General features: G+C 41.7%; 1 protein-coding gene across 1 annotated transcript in view; it reads left to right on the forward strand.

Moving 5' to 3' along the window:
• robl (dynein light chain roadblock) overlaps window positions 1–17,617 on the forward strand; it is a 34,531-nt gene extending 16,914 nt beyond the window's left edge. The window contains exons 3-4 of the mRNA XM_080278852.1: window positions 15,597–15,764; window positions 16,049–17,617. Of these exons, the coding sequence (XP_080134978.1) occupies window positions 15,597–15,764; window positions 16,049–16,092 (212 nt within the window). The 3' untranslated portion in view covers window positions 16,093–17,617. The remainder of the gene's footprint in view (window positions 1–15,596; window positions 15,765–16,048) is intronic.
• Window positions 17,618–20,834: the final 3,217 nt, after the last annotated feature.

Consider the following 20,834-nt stretch of genomic DNA (forward strand, 5'->3'; position numbering starts at 1 on the left):
AAGAATTGAACTTGCTGGTGAATCTCTTGAGTGTGTGGAAGAGTTTTGTTATTTAGGAGACATGTTGTGTGCTGGAGGTGGGGCTGGAGCTAGCTCTGTGGCTAGGGTGAGAAGTGGTTGGAAGAAGTTCAGGGAGCTCTTGCCTCTCCTGACATTGAGGGGGCTCTCCCTACGTGCTAAAGGGTCTTTGTATGCAGCGTGTGTTAGGAGTGTAATGCTGTATGGCAGTGAGACCTGGGCAGTGAAGGAGGAAGACATTCGCCGGCTCAGACGTACAGAAATGACAATGATTAGGTGGATGTGCAGTGCGTCCCTGCGTCCAAGGCCTGGAGGGGCTGGGTTTACAATGGAAGAGTTGAGAGGTAGGATGGGACTGGAGTGTATTGGTGTTGTGATGAGGAGAGGTAGATTGAGGTGGTTTGGACATGTGGAGAGGATGGGGGATGATAGTTGGGTGAGGAAGGTGAGAAGTGTTAATATTGGGGGTGGGGTTATGAGGGGTAGACCGAGAAAGACATGGGACGAGGTCATTAAGTGTGACCTTAGGGTTAAGGGACTGAACAGGGAGGCTGCAATGGATCGTGCAGCGTGGAGAGCCGCCATTAGGTGACCAAGGCCGACACATGCAAGCATGTTGGAGCCTTTAAAAACGAAACGAAACTCCCATCCATTGTTGACAATTTAGCCATTTCTTCCCGTTCTTGACTCCCCTCCCTACCTCCCCTCCATTACCCTATCCTCTCGCCTGCCTGGCCGTGCTACGCTAAGTATATCTTCCCTGGAATTTTTCACTGATTTCATCCATTGAAATAAGCCCTATGCCCTATTCTTATACCAAATAATATATACAAGAAAGAAATAAGGTAAGAGAGTGCCATACACCTAGAATTGGCTAATTATCACCTGACAACACCTCACGTGCACTCGTTCGCTAATTTTCGCTGTTTATTTCCCCTTGAAATATGCCTTATAATCTATTTTCGTAATAAATATACATATAAGGAAGGAAGGGAGAAGCCTAAGTGATATTTACATTCACCTGGAACTACCTAATTTATTATATATTGTCTTGGTTTCCTGCCAATCATTTCATTGCTATATATTAGCAGGTCTTACAAGGCTAAAGTTGGTAGTATTGCACTCACCCAAGCCAGGCGGCAGGAAGCCACTACTATCAGTTCACTGCCGTCTTTCAAGGTGAAGGTATGTCTGATTTGCTCCTGCTAACTTCCGCCATTTTTCAGCCCCATGCAAAGGGCCCTGTGACCTTTACCCCCTACTAAACCTCGTGTGGAAAGAGGTAAAGGGCTGACAATTGATAAAACAATGACTACGATCTTTCTATTGAGTAAAACAGTGCAAGTGGAATTGTAAATAATGTGTAAACAGCAAGTGAAAGCAATGAATGTAAATATACGTGAACAGTGGAAAATAGTTTTATAAGTTACTTCAAGTGACAGTGCATAACACAGTGTAAATAAAATAGAAATGTAAATACAGTAATCCCTCTAATATCCGAACGCCCAATATCCGAACATCCCCACTAACCGGACATAATCCTCCTGGGATCCAATATTCCCAAAATGGGCCAAAAACTGCAAAAAATTCGAAAAAAATCTGACTTTTTTCCTTCCCATAATTTGAAATTCCCGCCTGGCGCCAAACAGCTGTTACACCATGGTCCCTTCACCCCTTCCTTCCTCCCCCTCCCCCCTCCCCTGTCAGGTTGCCATTTGGTATTTTTCATTACCAAGTGTGGGCCAATTTGGTAATGAAAAATTCGTTTGGTAATGCATTAGAATAATGCATTACCAAATGGATTTTTCACATGTATGAGGATACACAGGATGGAGATGGTGGATTGTTTGCTCTCTCTGATTAATCTGCTACCCTACATAGTGTGAAAATAATCAACATGGTGTTAGTTATAAGGAGAGTGATTACATGTATTTCCACTTGTATATATAATTAGTGAAGAATATATGCTAGCTTTACGAATTTGGTAATGAAAAGTTATATTTGACAATGAAAGTTGAGGAGACTGGTAATGTGGCTGTTGCGATCTGGCAACTCTGTTACCCCACCAACATCAACAGTCACAGCTTAACTCCGATGGAGAGCAGATACTCATAACAGTGCAAGCCACAGGTGCTTGTTTTTTGTGAATAAACAGTGAATAAACTGCAATACCTTGCCACTAGAACACACAGGAATTTACAGTGTTGTGCAGTGTTAAGAAATTAGAATTTAGAGTGCAGAGGATTAACTGTGGACTGCAAACTGGCGGTTCAAACCAGTCCAAGACCAAGGGACTTGTAAGTACCCAGAATGTTTAATATTGTATAAACTCACCTCTAAAACCTCATTTTATGGTTCTTTTGCATTTATTTCAGTCTTTTATGTCCCTTATTGGTGTGATTTGGGTCTTAAATAGGTGCTATGCATGTCCAGAGGGAGTTGTATAGGTGTTTTTCAGAGTTAGGGTCCGTAAGTACTAGTCCATAAGCTGGGGCCCAATATCCGGACAGGACCACTATCCGGACCTGCCTATGGCTCTATTGATCCGGATATTGGAGGGGTTACTGTAATGTAAATAAAATAGAGAATGTAAATAGAAATGTAAATGAGCAGTATTATAAGAATACAAGTATATACCCTAGGAGTAATGAAAGTGAAAGTTTCACTCTAGCATGTATAAATACTATGAGTTATGAGAGTGAAGGTGAAAGTGACATTCACTCTCAATGCTAGTATACAGGACGAGAAAGTGAATGCTACGTATTTTACTGAAAGAAATTGAATGCCTACAGTGACAATAAACTACTATTACTGAAGGAAACTTATGGATAAAGACTGTAGATATATATAAGTGTTATATAGTAATAGAAATATAAACTGTGAGTGTTTTTATGAATAATAAATGACAGAACACCAGCGGCGAACTAGCGCAAGTGGGAAGGTCATACGTCCTCGTAATTTTTATTGCTTACACAATGTTTTTTTTTTTGAGTATGGATTCCAAACTATTTGAGAATCATAGAATAGTGTTTCTAGTGATAATATCAGACTGTGGTAATCATATTACGGGTTGTCGGGAAGTGTAAAGTGGAGACTTTGTTACCCAACTTCAGAGGTCTCCACAAGTCCTATGGTACTCGACGAAGGCTCAGCAAACACCCCAGGAGAAAGCTGAAGGTATGTGCCGTAAGCATATGTGATTTTAATATTCTAGGACTAATATCTGATTTTTGGCAAATATTTTTAGAGAGTCTATCGAAGTGCGAATATGCCCACGGGAGCCACAAGAAAAAGCAAAACAAGCCCGCTGTTAAAGGGTTAATGGATGATAATATTGTTATCAATACAGACATCCTATAATTTTCATGAGCATCCTAGTCCTGTTTCCCTTGATAAAATGGGATGGGTAAAATTTATTAAAATGCTTGCACCAGACTCAAGACAGAGTTCACCAAACTAGAAACTCTCACCTTCCCGCATGCCCTAATCTTGCTGCATATGAGCAAGAGGATTATACAGTACATATCAGTATATGGAGCACTGTCCTTAGAAGGCTCAAAACTCATACCATACAAAGAATCATTGATTCACTTGGGTATGCTACCCACGTTGCTTCACTTTCTGGTGTTATCCCGGTCATGACAATCCCTCCCTCCTGCTACTGTATCTCCATCTACACATACAGCTTCAGGAACTGACCTGGCCATTTCTGTGTAAGAAATATTTCATTATATATGTTTCCATGGTACCGTAGTGGGTTGTATGTGTTTACAAAAGCATATACAGTACAGTTACCTCTCAACTAACACGAGTTTAAAAAATGCTTTTTCGTTTTAACACGAGCAAATATTTAAGGAGATATGTTTAACTAACAAGGGTTTCTCGATTTAACACGACTTTACATGTACGTGATGGTTTCAAATTAGCCGCGCGTGCCTTGGACAGTCCCGAGCTGATAGACCGTGTGTGGCAGTTTATGCATAAATAAAATTTTTTATTTGTCTGTTGCTTAAACTGGTTTTATTCGAACTATAATATTCGAAAATGAAGTTTGGCCCCATTCTGAGCAATTTGGCTCATTTTCGGACATAATTTGGCCAGGAAAGTGATGGTAGATCAAAATTGTTACAACTTGATGCTGCAGAGCAGAAAGAAGAAAACCACTCAGACCAAGATAGAACAGTTCTTTATGAAGAAGACAAAAAACTTAAGGGAGTTAACTTCATCACCAGTAGCACGGGAGTCAGAGGAAGAGGAAGGACAGCAGAGCGAGGAGGGACAACAAATTTAGGGTGGGGAGCAGCGGCAGGTGGGGTAGTGGGGTAAGGAGGGACAGCAGCAGACGACAAGTGATGCATAGATGAAGTGAGGCTGTGTGTTGTTATTGTTTGTGACCTACTTACTGTAATAAAAATGTTGCTTATACTGTAGTGTTTTTATGACCTAGTAATGCATTAATAATGTTGAGAAACTTTCACAATGCCGTGAATGAAGCAGAATTGAAAGAGAATCCACTTAAAAAACGAAAACAGTATGTATTTGGGGAGAAGTAAACAAAGCTTTGGCCCAACTAGGGCTCAAATGTTGTTTGTTTCTCCCCAGATATACTGTTTTTGTTTTATACGTGGATTTTCCTTCAGATTAATATTGTTGCTTTTAAGTTTTGAGTAGCATAACTCCCCAAATGGGTAAACTTTCCCAGAGTCCAGGAACGTAACCCCCAATATTACCATTGTTTCTTATGGGAAAATTATGTTTAAAAAACGTGTTTCTAACTAACGCGACCTCTCCAGGAACCTAACCCTCGTGTTATTTGAGAGGTTACTGTAATGGTACATGCTGTTTCAAAACCATCTTACACAACACACACATCCACATTACATCACATTGCCTTAAACCTGCTATCCTCTCTCCATAAAACACCGATCTTGTCATTACATATCATACACATTCCACAACACATCCCTGCCTCCCCCCCCATAAAGAGAACCATGGCTGCTGCTGTACTGGGAATTAGTGCAGTGGTTTCTCGGATGACCACCATCAGCAGGGCTGGGTTGTCTACACAGGGCCCTCCTGGTCGTCATCAAGCGACTGTGACACTTTCAGTGTTGCGGCACTCCAAAACTGTTCATCATTGCAGTAAAATTTTCTTCTGCAGTCTTAGGGGACTTCACTCCAGCATCAACTCTGTTCACAATTTCCTCCAGTTTGAATCCTGAGATCTGCTATTTTTGACAGAGACTCAAGTAAGCTCCACCACTGATTTAGCTAAATTTAATTTTCCTGGTTATATCTTGATTCAAAATTTCAGACCTAAAGGAGGCATATGTTGCCTTGCTAAATCAGAAATTGCCCTGGAGGAGATTACTATATTTAATTGTCCATATTTCAACTATTCAATGTACAAATTAAATTCTTTTGGTAAAATTAAGTATATATTTCTGTTGTGTTTTTTGTTCCCCTAATGCCCCTCCAGAGCCGAGTTTATTTGACTCTCTGTCTTCACAACTAAGTGTCTTCAACATTAATACTGCATCAGAAATTACTATCCTGGGTGATTTTAATGCCCATAATGTTGAATGGCTTACTTATTCAGCCAGAACTGATGACTGTGGTTATGAATGTGAGCTATTTACAGACTCATTAATCTCATCCAGTTAGTCAGCCGACCTCCCCGTGTACCAGACAACCCCGATCAAAATCCCCACCTGTTGGACTTGTTTCTAACAACCAATTCAGATCATTATACTGTCAAAGTGAAGTCCCTCCTCGGATCCTCAGATCATTGTCTGAGAGCGGGCAGGGAACAGTTTAAGGATTTGAATTTAATAAAAGCAGACTTTACCGATCTACCAGAAGACCCGCCAAAATGTCGTAAAAATACCCCTGCTAATACCAATACACCAGTCCTGTATGAGAGAGCCTTAGCATGTATTCAATATGGATGGTGGGTGTTAGCGCCGAGGTGGTGACATGTGGAGGTGTATGGTATGTAGGAGGACTACTGGGCCTTGGGAGCAGGCAGTGAAGCCTATGCTCAGAGTCGGACACATAAAAAACCTACCACACCCTCCTGTTCTGAACCTGTCGTGGTGACTAAATAGCACTACGACAGGGCTGACTGGGAGGGTCTCCAAAATTTTTTCATGGATGTTCCTTGAACCTCGTTTTCTCTCAAGATGCAAACTCTACATTGGGCCACATACAGGATTTCATTAAAGTTGGCACGGAAACATTCATTCCCCATCATGGTTACAGAGAAATGTAATTCACCTAAATGGTTTGACCACAGTTGTGCTAGAGTAACAGAACATAAACCAATAGCCTATAACAATTATACAAGGGCCTAAACTAAAGAAGCCTTTAACTGTTATAGAAATATCAGAAACCATGCCAAAATTATTATCAGTCATTCCAGCCGGCTCAGACGTACAGAAATGACAATGATTAGGTGGATGTGCAGTGCGTCCCTGCGTCCAAGGCCTGGAGGGGCTGGGTTTACAATGGAAGAGTTGAGAGGTAGGATGGGACTGGAGTGTATCGGTGTTGTGATGAGGAGAGGTAGATTGAGGTGGTTTGGACATGTGGAGAGGATGGGGGATGATAATTGGGTGAGGAAGGTGAGAAGTGTTAATATTGGGGGTGGGGTTATGAGGGGTAGACCGAGAAAGACATGGGACGAGGTCATTAAGTGTGACCTTAGGGTTAAGGGACTGAACAGGGAGGCTGCAATGGATCGTGCAGCGTGGAGAGCCGCCATTAGGTGACCAAGGCCGACACATGCAAGCATGTTGGAGCCTTTAAAAACGAAAACGAAAACAGGCTAACAAACAACTAAACAACCCAGATGATAAAATATTCTGGTATTCCCTTAATTCATTCAGATCTGACTTCACCACCACCCTTCTATTCCACCATTATGGTCCCCTAATGGAAATCTAGCAAGTGGCCCACGTGGAAAAGCCAACCTTCTTGCTGATATTTTTTCAAGAAACTCAACCCTAAATACAGATATTTTAACAATATTCCTGTAGTTAGTGGTAGGTGGGGGCACTCACCATCCACTCACTCGATGTAGTGCTGCTCTCGGGTGTCTGCCCTTTTCTTTCCTCCCTCCCTCTTTCCTTCCATCCTCTTCTGTCTTTCTTTACTTCATTCTTTCCTTGTCCTTCTGCCTACGGGTGACTTTACACTCCCTCTTCTGTCTTTCTTTCCTTCATTCTTTCCTCTTCCTTTTGCCTGTGGGTGACTCTACACTGAGTGAGAAGCCAAATGGTTTCTTGTACACCAGGAAACCATTTACTACGCTGGGTGGTAACCATCCATTCATCCATCCATCATCCGATTCTGTGTTGCCCCATGAGGAGCGTAGGAGCCTGGGGCTGGGCAGTTAGTCCTGACATTTAAGATGAGAGTGACCAGCCTCACTCATCCCTGAGCAGCATTATATGAGCAATAAACCCCAACCACCCCTTAGATATAAACCTTCACCGGCTCAATCCGATTGGAGTGCAATAATTACCCACCAAACTACCAGGCGCCAAAATTTGGTTATATGGTTACCACCTAGCGTAGTAAATGGTTTCCTGGTGTATAGGAAACCATTTGGCTTGTCACTCAGTGTAGAGTCACCTACAGGCAGAAAGTAGAGGAAAGAATGAAGGAATGAAAGACAAGAGGGAGTGTAAAGTCACTCAAAGGCAGAAGGACGAGGAAGGAATGAAGGAAAGATAGACAGAAGAAGATGGAAGGAAAGAAGGATGGAGGAGAGGAAAGGGCAGACACCCGAGAGCAGCACTACATTGAATGAGTGGATGGTGAGCGCCCCCACCTACCACATTGGGTGGTAACCATATAACCAAATTTGGCGCCTGGTGATTTAGTGGGTAATTATTGTGCTTCAATCGGATTGAGCCAGTGAAGGTTTATATCCAAGGGATGGTTGGGGTTGATTGCTCATGTAATGCCACTCAGGGATGAGTGAGGCTGGTCACTCTCATCTTAAATGTCGGGACCAACTGCCTAGTCCCGGGCTCCTACACTCCTCATGGAGCAATGTAGGATTGGATGATGAATGAATGAATGATTCCTGTAGTTGATTTTGATTCCTCTCAAATACTCCCTTTCAAGATTGACACAAGATATGTACAAGCTGTATTACAGAATCTCTCAGTGGACAAAGCTGCTGGTCCAGATGAAATTCCTTCAGTAGTATTTAAAAACTGCTCCTCAATGTTGACTCCTGTGTTGGCAAAATTTTTCCGCTTATGCATCTGTACGTCAAGTTTTCCAGCCTTGTGGAAAGAAGTAAATATCCATCCTGTTCCTAAAAAGGGGGCCACTTCTGATCCATCATACTATAGACCAATTGCTATAACTTCCATTCTCAGTAAAATTTTTGAGTCACTAATAAACAAACACATAGTCAAGTACGTAGAAATCAATAAATTAATCAGTGATCGGCAGTATGGAGTTAGACAAGAACGTTCAACTGTAGACATTCTTTGCCTTCTTACCCATCAGATTAACTAAACAACAGACCAGCATGGTGAAATACACACAGTAGCACTTGATATTTCACAAGCATTTGACAGAATATGGCACAGGGCCATATTGTCTAAGATTTCACACTATGGCCTTGCATCACTGGTTCCTCTAATTTCTTGTTACCATCATAATAGAAAAATGCAGGTCATGATAGATGGAATTTATTCCCAGTTTCATTCCATAAATGCTGGCGTACCTCGGGGATCAGTTTTGGCTCCAACCCTCTTTCTCATTCATATAAATGTTGTATGCTGATGATGCAGTACTATTGCAAGTAATGTACTGGACAAGAACTTGGTAGGCTAGTGCAAAGTTTTGCGGATGTCTGTGGGCATCGTGCCTTGAGAGTAAATGTAGAAAAGAGTAAAGTGATGGTTATTGAAAGAGAAGGTGACTCCAAGTGCAATGTTAGTGAATGGAGAGAGATTTGAATTAGTGAGAGAGTTCAAATACCTGGGTACAGTGATAGAAGAGAGAGGAAAATATCCAAAAGAAGTTGAAAGTAGAGTGACACAAGGAAGAAAAGTAGCTGGTGCAATGAAGGCCTTGATAAGAAACAGAGGTTTCAATTTCAACATCCACGGATGCGGATGTGAATGCGTATATCATGTTTCTGTATCTTGCGGATGCGGATGTCTGTTTCTAAAAGCTGTGGACGCAGGTGCAGATGCAGATGTGAAACTATGACATCCTCGCAGATGCATAATCATTTAACTAAAGCCCAGCCCTTGGAGAGAGCTGCCTATCCCTTATCCCGGCCTTGGGAACTGATTTTTCCTGCTTTTAAAATATTCATAATGAACTCAGCTACTGTAAAAAAAATAGTGTTTCAGACAGTGGCACTTTCAGCACCTTTCTTTAACTTACTGTGACACCTCCCTAGCCACATTCTCCATAACACACACACGCACACAGCCATACACACCAATATAAATGCATTTTGACTCCTATTAATCCCTTCGTTACCGCATCCCCCCCCTCCCTCACTCAGCTACCCCCCTGCCAAACCGAATTTCCCCCGGATGTGGCTCTGTCGTGGGGTAGTATTTATTTTATCATTACATCGTTTCTATTTGCTTTATATTATTTATTTTTGTATTGGTAAGTAGATATTGACCACGAGATTTGTTTATGATATGTTAAAATAATGTACATAACATTATTACATGTCTAACCAATGGATTTAGTAAACATACAATATACAGATTAATATAGTAGATAGAGTTATAAATCAATGAATAGGGAGGAGAATAATGATTGTATTATTTACCTTGTAAGTATGAAGAAGATCCATGAAGAATGAGGTAGGAGACAGGCAGGTCAAAAGTAGGTGGGGGTGGGGTGATGCGCTTCAAGGCCAAACTGATACCAGAATCAGTATCACTTTCCCCACTAGTATTGCTCACGTCACCATCATTCTCGGGCATGTACTCCTCATCAGAGTCACTCACAGTTATATCAGATTGTGTTTCGTTATCGTCAGACACTTCTAAATCACTATCCAAGTCAGATTCATTGCCGTAGGACCCCATGGCACAGAAGTAAATCCAAAAGCACTGACACGTTCAGCTGCTTGAAAAACACTGCAGAGTGCTCCCACACACTTTCCGGCGGTACCACCACTGTTGCTAAGCTAACGAACAGTCCCCTTACCAAGAAGCATTATCTGGCTATATTATATCACGGTTGTAGGCCATTATATATACCAAATTCAAAATATATAGAATACAGTGACCTACACAACATATCTGAGTCATTTTCATAAAACTATGCCCCATGGCAGGGGAGTGCAGCATCAGTAACAAAATTGCCATATGTCATCACACATGGGATCACAAAGCACCCAAACCGAGGAAGAGGAAGTCCAATAGGCCCCTATAATGGTCGTGAGTACCCTAGTACTCACGATCGTATTCGGTTCCGCTGCCAACATTTCATTTTGAGTACAGGGGTACACATTTCAAAAATTTGGTAAAGAAGGGGTTAACCGTGTTAGACATTACAAAGTACCAAGGTAGACGTATTACCCATACGACTCTTATTGACTTGGTGGAGTTAGTACAGCACTTTGGTTTTGCACAGACCAAAGCACTATAGAATAACTACAAAATTTTCACCTTTATGACCACCTACCAGGGTAAACAGTAAACACAGCAAGCAAGTCGCATCACGGAAAAACACTAATGTTTTTGTTTATAACGAAGGCATAAATTTCTGTTAAAGTCACGATAATTCAATGACCCACCACATCTACTTTATATCTTGTTCAAATGTGGATGTGGATGCTGATGTTTATTAAAATGCTGATGCGGATGCGGATGTCGAAATGGATGCTGATGTTCTGCGGATGCGGATGCAGATATCCGATACATCCGTAATATGGATGTGAGACTAAGGTGTGGCATGAAAATGAAAAGTCAAGAGTAAGAGCAGTGGAAATGAGACAGCTGAGGAATGTATGTGGAGTATAGAGGGTGAACAGGATGCGAAATAGTGTGATTCGTGAAAGATGTGGAGTGAGGAAGTCGGTGGACACGAGAATCGAAGAGAGTGCACTGAGATGGTATGGTCATGTGGAGAGAATAGATAACAATATACTGGTGAAAAAGGTATATCTGAGCGAATTTGAAGGAGGGAGGAGGCAAGGTAGGCCAAGGAGAAGGTGGAGATATAAGGTGGATGAGTGTTTGAGGAAGAGAGGTTTTGAAGTCGGTGAAGCTAGGGAACTGACAAGAGATCGTGTTGGCTGGATGAATATTGTGAAAAGAAGTGCATGATCAGGGATTAGGCACCCCATTTTGACATTTCAGCATCCAGATTGACTCAATGGGATACATTTATGCGAAGCTACAGATTGTTGTGAATGTTTTTGGCGTATCCGATAGAGCCAGGATTCCGGGGGCTTGAATGATGAAGGAATGGAAGCGTGGCCCATTGGATTGAGCAAATTTGGGCTGTCTGGACATTGCTACTCCTCACCCTGCCCTAGGGTGGGAAAGAAGGTCCGGATGATGATGATAAATGACCTCCTATCTGTTACTCACAACCAATACACTCTTATGCTGATGACTCAACACTTCATAGGTCTTTCACATTTAGCACCTTCTTTACACAATCTGATATTATAGATTCCCAAATAAACACACCAGTTTCTCTGAACCAGGACCTTTCTAAAATTAATCAGTGGGGACAAACAATCTGGTCTCATTTAATGCATAGAAAATTAAATACCTTAACTTCCCCAACAGAAAGAATCCCTCAGACTTGCACATAATTTTAAATGATGTCACACTGAACACCAACCTAAGCTGAACAGCTTATATTAAATCCCTTGCTAAAAATGCATCTAAAAAATTGGGACTTCTGTACAGAGTTCATGAATTAGTCACTGACAAGCAGTTGGCCACAATATACAATAGTCATGTGCGTTCTCAGATCGAATACTGTTCTCCACTGTAGTGTGAATGTGGAGTGGTTACATTGAGGCAGTTGGACAAAATTCAAAATAAAGCCATTAGACTAATCAATAATCCTGCCATTATGCAGGACCTTCCTCCATTATCAGTACATAGAGATGTTGCATCTTTAGCATTATTTTACTGATATTTTTACCGCAAGTGCTCTGACGAACATGCTTCAAGTGTGCCCGCCCTTCACATTTTCTCCCTAAATACTCGGGCAGCTGGGAGCGCCCATGAACTTATATTTTTTCCCCCGCACTGCAGAACCTCTGCTTATCAAAATTCATTTATCCCCAGAACTACTACTTTCTGGAATTCACTTCCTGGGAGTTGCTTCCCACAAATATTTAATCCACTTTTATTTCAGTCCAGTTGTTATAAATATTTTATGAATGGAAGATGCCTTTAGGTACATGGCCTTTTTTTTTTTCCTTTGTTTTTCCTTCCTCCATTCATTGTCTCTTAAAAAAAAAAAAAAAAAAAATCTTGTGGGAACTTAATGCTTTGTCACTGATAACCTAAATCATGTGGAAAGGAAGAATATTATATTTAAGGTGGCAAATCAGATGAAGAGGGAGAACAGGTATATCATAGGTGAGCAGTGTGTGAAGAATGGTGAAGGAAGGGTAGTGGTGAAGTGGGGATATTAACCCGTCACGTCCCGAGCACTTTCGCACCTCCGACACCCCCTAGTCCTGACCATTTTTGGAAAAAAATTTTTTTGGCTAAAACCTCTGCTTTTGGTGAGAAACATCGAAAATTCATAGAGAAATCGCTCACCTGAGGTTTAAAATACTCGATACAGGTAGGAGTACCTCCTTACCTTACAGGGTTTTCTATCAGGCTGGCTGCAAAGAAAACGAGTTCTATGGGAGGATAACTATTCCGCACCACTCATAAACGGTATTTATTTATTTATTTGGTATGAATTTATATGTAGTACGAGAGTATATTGGTTTTCAAACAGTAATATAGGCATTATAAGCATTGTTTCACTCACTAACTCATCGCCATTCCTGACCTTCTTTTGCCACATTACGTGATCATCATTTCTGACTGTTTCTTCCTCTAATGCTATGTAAACTTTGTCCTCCACATTGTCATCGATTGGGGAATCACTGTGGCCCTGAATGTCTTTATTGGCCAGGTCACTGGTAACAGGTGAATTGCTGTGACAATGGGGGGGGGGGGAGGTTATGCGGCGTAAGGCATTGTCCCTGCTTGGCATCTTGTAGAGGAATAGAGGAAAGTGTCCCGTGTATACGTACGAAAAATCACGCACAAAAATTGAAAATTGTGCAAATTAGGGACCTTCCAATTGCACAACGAACCAGTACGTCGTTGGGACTGGCAAATGCAAAATGTTGCAACGTACCCATACATCGACGGGATGTCTCGGGTTAAAGATGCATGGAGAGAGCATTTCAGCTGGTTGTTGAATGAGGAATTTGACTGGAACAGGGAAGGTTTGGAGCCAGCCCAGTGTTTGGCCCTTTGCCTTTGATTGATGCTGATACTGTGAGCAGGGCAATAGGCAGGATGCAAGTGGTGAGGGCAGCAGGCATGTCTGGGTTGACTGCTGAAATTTTGAAAGCCTCAGGAGATATAGGAATGAGGTTAGTGACTGACCTGATAAGTACTATTATATATGAATGTGTTGTCCCATATGATTGGCTGAAGAGTGTAATTGTAAATGTGTACAAGGGGAAGGGTGATGCCTGGGAAAAAGAAAATTATAATGGTATAAAGCTTTTACACCAGATAATGAAGGTAATGGAAAGAGTTCTAGTAGGTATGATTAGAGAAAGAATGAATATTGATGAGATGCAGTTTGGGTTTATGCCAGGCAAAGGGACTGCTGATGCCATATTCATTGTTCAACAGCTTCAGGAAAAAAATATAGGAAAGAAAAGGGAACTGTACTTTGTTTTTGTTGGTTTGGAGAAGGCCTTTGACAGAGTCCCTGGAGAGGTGGTGAAGTGGGCAGTGAGAAAACTTGGGATCGAGGAGTGCATGGTTAGAGTCATTATGGCCATGTATGTGGGTGCTCACATTCAGGTAAGTGTGAAGGGAGATTTGAGTGATGTAGTTTTCTGCAGATGTTGGTGGGCACCAGGGGTCAGTTTTGAGCCCCTTGTTTATCGTGATACTTAAAGCCCTCTCATGTGACTTCAGAAATGGACTCTGATGGGAGATGTATGCTGGTGATTTGGTGTTGCTTGCAGAGAATGAAAGGGAGGCAGAGGAAAGATTTAGGAAGTGGAGAGATGATATGGGGCGCAAGGGCTTGAGTAATTGCAGATAAAACTAAAGTGATGGTATCTAGGGCTGGTGGCGGTATTGTCAAAGAAGAGGGAGAATGGGCATGTGCGATTTGCCACAAGGGCGTGGGAAGTAATTCCATCTTGTGCAGTGTCCGTGATAAGTGGGTGCATAAGAGATGTAGCCTAGTGGTATTAGAGGTATACTGCAAGATAATGCTGATTTCATGTTTGCAGTGTGTCAGGGAGAGCAGGTGGAGATTGTCAGGCATGAAAGGATTGAACTTGCTGGTGAGTCTCTTGAGTGTGTGGAAGAGTTCTGTTATTTGGGAGACATGTTATGTGCTGGAGGTGTGGCTGGAGCTTGCTTTGTGCTAGAGCGAGGAGTGGTTGGAAAAAGTTCAGGGAGCTATTGCCTCTCCTCACCTTGAGAGGGCTCTGTCTCCATGCTAAGGGATCTTTGTATGCAGTACTCGTATGTGTTAGGAATGTAATACTGTATGAAACTTGGGCAGTAAAGGAAGAGGATATTTGCAGGCTCAGACATACAGAAATGGCATTGATTAGGTGGATGTGCAGTGCATTCCTGAGTGCAAGGTCTGGAGGGGCTAGGTTTATGATGGAAGAATTGAGGGGTAGGATGGGACTGGAGTGTATTGGTGTTGTGATGAGGAGAGGTAGATTGAGATGGTTTGGGCATGTGGAGAGGATGGGGGATGATAATTGGGTGCAGAAAGTGAGAAGTGTTAACGTTAGGGGTAGGGTTGCGATAGGTAGATCGAAAAAGACATGGGATGAGGTCATTGAGTGTGACCTCAGGGAGAAGGCACTGAATAGGGTACCTGCCAGAGATTGAGCAGCATGAAGAGCCGCCATTAGATGACCAAGGCTGACGCATGCAAGGATGTTGGAACCGCAAAAAAAAATGAACAAACTAACAAACTGCCAGTGCTGTATTTGTTGCTTTAAATGTTTTAAATTACACTGTCTTTTGTCATTTTTCCCCGTGTACAGTATAATAGGATATGGCCTTGGAAAGTCTATCAGGAAGCTTGGGGTCATAATTTGTTTTTTAGTGGGAATGTAGTGGCTATACAAGAGATTCAGTTAGCACATTAGTTTGTATTATACAGTAACGGTTCAAGGGACCTGCTTATGCAGTTTCAGCATACATGGAATGCTTAGCTACATGGGTGGAGGATCAGCTGTGCAGACCAGTACAGTATTTATGACAGTTTTTACCCAATTGTTGTTTGTAGTGGAAAGACTTGTCATTTGAATTATATTAATGAGAATAAATTTCCAGGTATCCCAATCAAGAGCACACTGGACAACCCCACAACCATCCAGTATACAGGCCTGATCAGCGGCTTGACAGATAAGGCTCGCAGTGTGGTGAGGGACCTTGACCCTACCAATGACCTCACCTTCCTCAGGGTCCGTTCCAAGAAGCATGAAATTATGATTGCACCAGGTTGGCATTTTTCCACACTTTCTTTCTGTACTGATTGAGTATGATAATATGAATTATGACTGGCTACTTTGAGTTAACACATGGAATAGCACCATGCTTCAGTCATATTTTACATATATATAATGAGTAATAATTTTTATGTGTACAAAACCATGTTACATTAATCCCTTTATAGTCACAACACTGGTTAATAATTTTTTGCATGTGTGCTAAGGTAAGTTACAGTGATCCCCATATAATCAGAACATTACAGTATTTTTATTTTCCTTTTTTCTGCTTTTCAGACAAGGAGTATATGCTCATTGTAGTGCAAAACACAAATGAGTAGCTACACCACAATCAAGATCCTGTTATTGCTGGAAAGTCTTTAGCTAATTAAGTTATTGTCTTGTTAGTCATTGATATGTAATAAACTAATAGAATGAAAGAGAGGGTGTTGTATTACCCAGTGAATGTACACCAAGGTTGTTCGTTACTCACATTTCTAGTATATTAATTCCATGAATTAGTTCTGAGAATCACCAGTCAAAAGAAAACAGTCATATAATGGCAATGTTTCCAAATGATGATTGAAATACAGTATGTATTTTGATCAACAGGATATTTTTCATACAGTACTGTTACTTACATTTGTGTTTGTTAGAAAGTCTGATGTGTTTCAGATGTTATTGCTTAGACTATATACAAGTGTAGAGACGTACCGATACCAATACCAATACCGATACCACAAAACTGGACTGATACCGATACTACTACTGATACCAATACCGATACCAGTGAGGAAGGGTGGTGCCTGCCGTCTGAGGGCTCTGGCAGGGCCCTGAGCCACTGATGCGAGGCTACCAACTTTTCTCGTACATGTCCATGGTGGCAGATGTGGCTCATTACCAAAGAATCTACTGTATTACAACGCACCATGTACTCAAAATAGTATGATACTGAATAATTGGATATTACCAATAATTTATATTTCAACCCCCTAAAACATCCAGATTCTGTTTAACAAAGTAACTTCCAGTGAGTGATATGCTACGCACTAAATTCCTTTAAAGTATCGGTAGTATCGGCAGAAAATCAGCTGATTCCGATTCCGATACTCTAAAAATGGGCCAGTACCACCGATACCGATACATTGGTACATCTCTATACAAGTGATTCTGGTTTTGTTGTTATTATGAAATATTTTGGCATAAAAAACATGTGAGAACTGATAATAATAATGTATGTACAGTATTAGAGAATAGGTTTACATGGAATGGAAGTATTGAGAGACTGTATATAGGCTAGGGCAGTGAAAATTGTGCATGTTAGTGAGTTTGGGAAAAGGTGGAACTGTTGGAGATCATGAAGATGGTTAGGTTGATCATGACTCAAATTATAATTACAAAAATATGAAAGAAAGAAATATTCGACAGGAAAAAAGAACAAGTTTAAAGAAACTGAATACTGAGTGAAATTGTACAATGTTACAGGGTAAGCTTGTAGCAGGTGGAATAGCCAATGATTAGAAATGAATGTAGATAAAGTTATAAGGGAACTGTTCACTTATGCAAAGGTGATTAATTGAGGCAGTTGAAATATTATGTAGAAAGAAAATAAAGAACAGTGATCAAATGAGAGGTTTGATATTGACATAGAAGATGTAATCTTGAAAGTGACTAATTGGCTGATGGATTACTTTATCCTGACAGCTTACCATTGAAGATCATTGCCACCAAAGAGCAATATCATTAAAACAAAGAAAAAAATGCAGTGCTAACTCATTTAACTTCTCACACAAATATCAAGTACTAGTACCAGTACTCATTATACAACCATACAAAAAAAACTGTAGTTGACCAATAAAGCTTGCTTCCATAACAAAGAAAACTGGCTCTTTCTATCATGCATACCTCCTCTCTGAGTACTTAGAGGAGAAGGAAAGACCTATCTCTAATCTTAAACCTGAAAATGTACTGACTGTGAGCATCCCCTAGATTGGAACATTCAGTTAAAAAGTGCTGTACAGTTATTGAGTTCAGACAGTAGTCACAGTGATATTAGTGTCTTCATCTCTAATAACACCAAAGCCATATGGAGCCAGAGGAAGGTACACATGTTGGCACCCCAGTATCAGAAAATACTGTGTCTCAATATCTTAATATGATTCAGGGCCTTTAGAAGGAATTCTTTAACTTGCCTAAGGTATGGAACACTATTAAAGTGGGGGTCAAAGGTGAACCTTAAAAATGTCACCTCATTACACCTGGATTGAACTAAAAAATGAATTCCTAACACCAGGTATCAAAGACCCTAGGCACTGTTTTGAAGCAGAGGTACAGTATATGACTAGCAATGGAACAGAAACAGGGAAGGAGATGTAGAAAAGGTTTTGTCATAGAAGTGGTCTTGGCATAGAAATGCTTTAGGCGTAGAAGTGATCTTGGCATTGAAGTGTTCTAGGCATTGATGTGGTCTTGGCATTGAAGTCGTCTTGGCATTGAAGTGGTCATGGTACTGAAGTGATCTTGGGGTTGAAATGTTCTTAGTGTTGAAGTGGTCGTGGCACTGAAGTGATTCTGATGTTGAAGTGGCTTGGTGATGAAGTGTAATAAAGTGGCCAGGTGAAGAAGTGGTTTGATTGGTCACTTGGTTGAAAGACGACCCACGACAGAAGGAAGAGTCGGTGTCAATGGGAGGTCCTTAAACCATTCCTGCCATGAAACCAAATGTCTAATCTGACAGTAGTGGGAAAATAAAGGCCAGAGGAAACACAGAAACATCAAGAAGAGGGATAGGACAGATGAGAACAGGAGCACAGCAAGGAGAGAAAGATTGGAGATAAAATGGGCCCTTTTAGTTGCCTTTTATAGCAAGCAGGGATACTGGGGAAGTATTCTTTCCCCCCTCTCCCCAGGGGATACCTTTTTACAAGCTGACCTATGTCCATGTAAAAAGGAATCTGGGTCAGGGTGCACCAGGCAAGTGTGTCCAAAATGTACTTGATCAATCTTTCTCATCATCATATTTCAGTTTTACATCCGTTTTCCATGTAACACTGGTCAGACTGATTCATCTGATAGCATTCCCTCTTGCTCTGTCCTGATTAATTTTTCTTGTAATACCTCGAGACCTAAGATCAGCACACACCAATCATCCCATGTCACCTCTCCATTGATAGCCTATAGCCTCAAAGTTTCTACATCTCCTCACCCAACTCTTCAGGTCCATTTTTTCAGCATATCCAAACCATCACAGTCTTCTCCTTTCTATGTCCTTCCTGAGACTCTCCTCTCCCAGTGGGCTTCCCAGCTCTTCCGAGGATATCCTGACATCTAGCTTTGCTCCACATAACCATTGAAACATTCGCATGTTGTTTCATTTCAGTCTCACTATATCCTCTTTTACACCCCATGTTTTACTGCCATACAATATGGCACTCCTAACACTGGTACCAAACACTTTGCCTTTTGTAGACAATGAGGTTATTATAAAATTTGCTCCTGAGTCCAGGTACGAGGGGTGATTAGAAAGAAATGACAGTGAGTCCATAAACTTTTATTAGCATGAAGAACTATCAAACTATGACTCACATTCCTTCAAAGTACTCCCCTCCAACCTCTATGCAGCGTTCCATTCTCTTTCTCCACTTCATGAAGCAAGCGTGGTACTCTGAAGACGGTATACTTCGGAGTTCTGAATTGACGGTCCGTGCCAAGTCTTGGATGCGATGAAATTGCTTCCCAGCGATGGTAGATTTAATTTTTGGAAACAACCAAAAGTCACAGGGAGCCAAGTCAGGGGAGTAGGGTGGGTGGGGGAAGCAGAGTTATACCTTGTTGTTCCAGGTACTGCATAGTGAGGCGAGCTTTGTGGGGTGCAGCATTGTCGTGGTGCAGCAAAAGGTGAGACCGACGGCGGGTTGGTGCGGTGTTGGCCTTGTGTTCCAAGACTTGTGGAAGGACCTGGTCTGTGTAGTATTGGGCTGTGATAGTGGACTTTTCAGGCATCACATCCACGCATATTGGTCCTTGAGAATTGAAAAAGATGGTGAAAAGGCGCTTCCGGCTGCGAAATCCTTCCTTCAAAATCTGAGGTCGAGGGTCTTCATCGCCCAACCACACCATGTTTGACTGCTTGTCACGGGTTGTGAAGAATGAAATCCAACACTCATCTCCAGTAGCAACATCTGAGAACAGTTTTGGACCATTTGGTTCAAATTCAGCAAGCCAGACACGACAAATCCTCACCCGTTCAGCCTTTTGCTCATCAGTCAACAAATGGGGTATCCATCGACAACACTTCTTCCTCAGGTGTAATTGTTCATGCACGATGTCATATGCACTCCCATAACTGATATCAAGCTCCAAGGCTAAGAACCTAAGAGTTACAGTTGGATCCTCGTCAATGATGGACCGTGCACGGACAGTTGTTGCTTCGGTCACGGATGTCCGGGGGCGTCCAGAGCGTTGTTCATCTTTCAATTCAGTTTTTCCTGCTGTGAAAGCACGAATCCAGCGGGAAACAGTTTCCGGGGAAGGAGTAGTGTCTGGATAAACTTGTAATAATTCCCCTCGAATCTCTGTTGCTTTCTTTCCCAGTTTCCACCTCGTAAAAATGTAGAACCTGCAGCCTTCTTTCGAGTAATCCATGTTTCTGGCCAGAGAGCAAAAACAAGAGTGAAGCATTCACTCACAACAATAAAACAAGAAAAGTCAGGCATACGGCGACAAGTTCAAACTCGTAAGGACAGGCAACTCTGCACTCTCCTTGCTCCCCTACCTCTCATCATTCAAGGTTTTCATGTTATAGCACGAACTGTCATTACTTTCTGATCACCCTTCGTAAAAGCCCAGTCTGTAGCCAACTGCAGCCAGCCCTTTGCAAGTGACATGTGAGATGTGGCAAATGAGACACAGAAGTACTGCACAAAGAGAGTTCTACACTACCTCTGACAGGACCCTTACTATCCCATGAATAGCTACAGCCTTGCTTAAAGCACTCTGGTAAGGCATCCCTCTTTTGTGTTGAGGGAAAAGAGCTTGCATCCCAAACATCTGAAACTCTCCCTCAGAGAGAAACAGATAACTG

The sequence above is a fragment of the Coenobita brevimanus genome, chromosome 75 (genome assembly GCF_032717465.1).
Source record: "Coenobita brevimanus isolate Jiangsu-jjx chromosome 75, ASM3271746v2, whole genome shotgun sequence".
Lineage (NCBI taxonomy): Eukaryota > Metazoa > Arthropoda > Malacostraca > Decapoda > Coenobitidae > Coenobita > Coenobita brevimanus.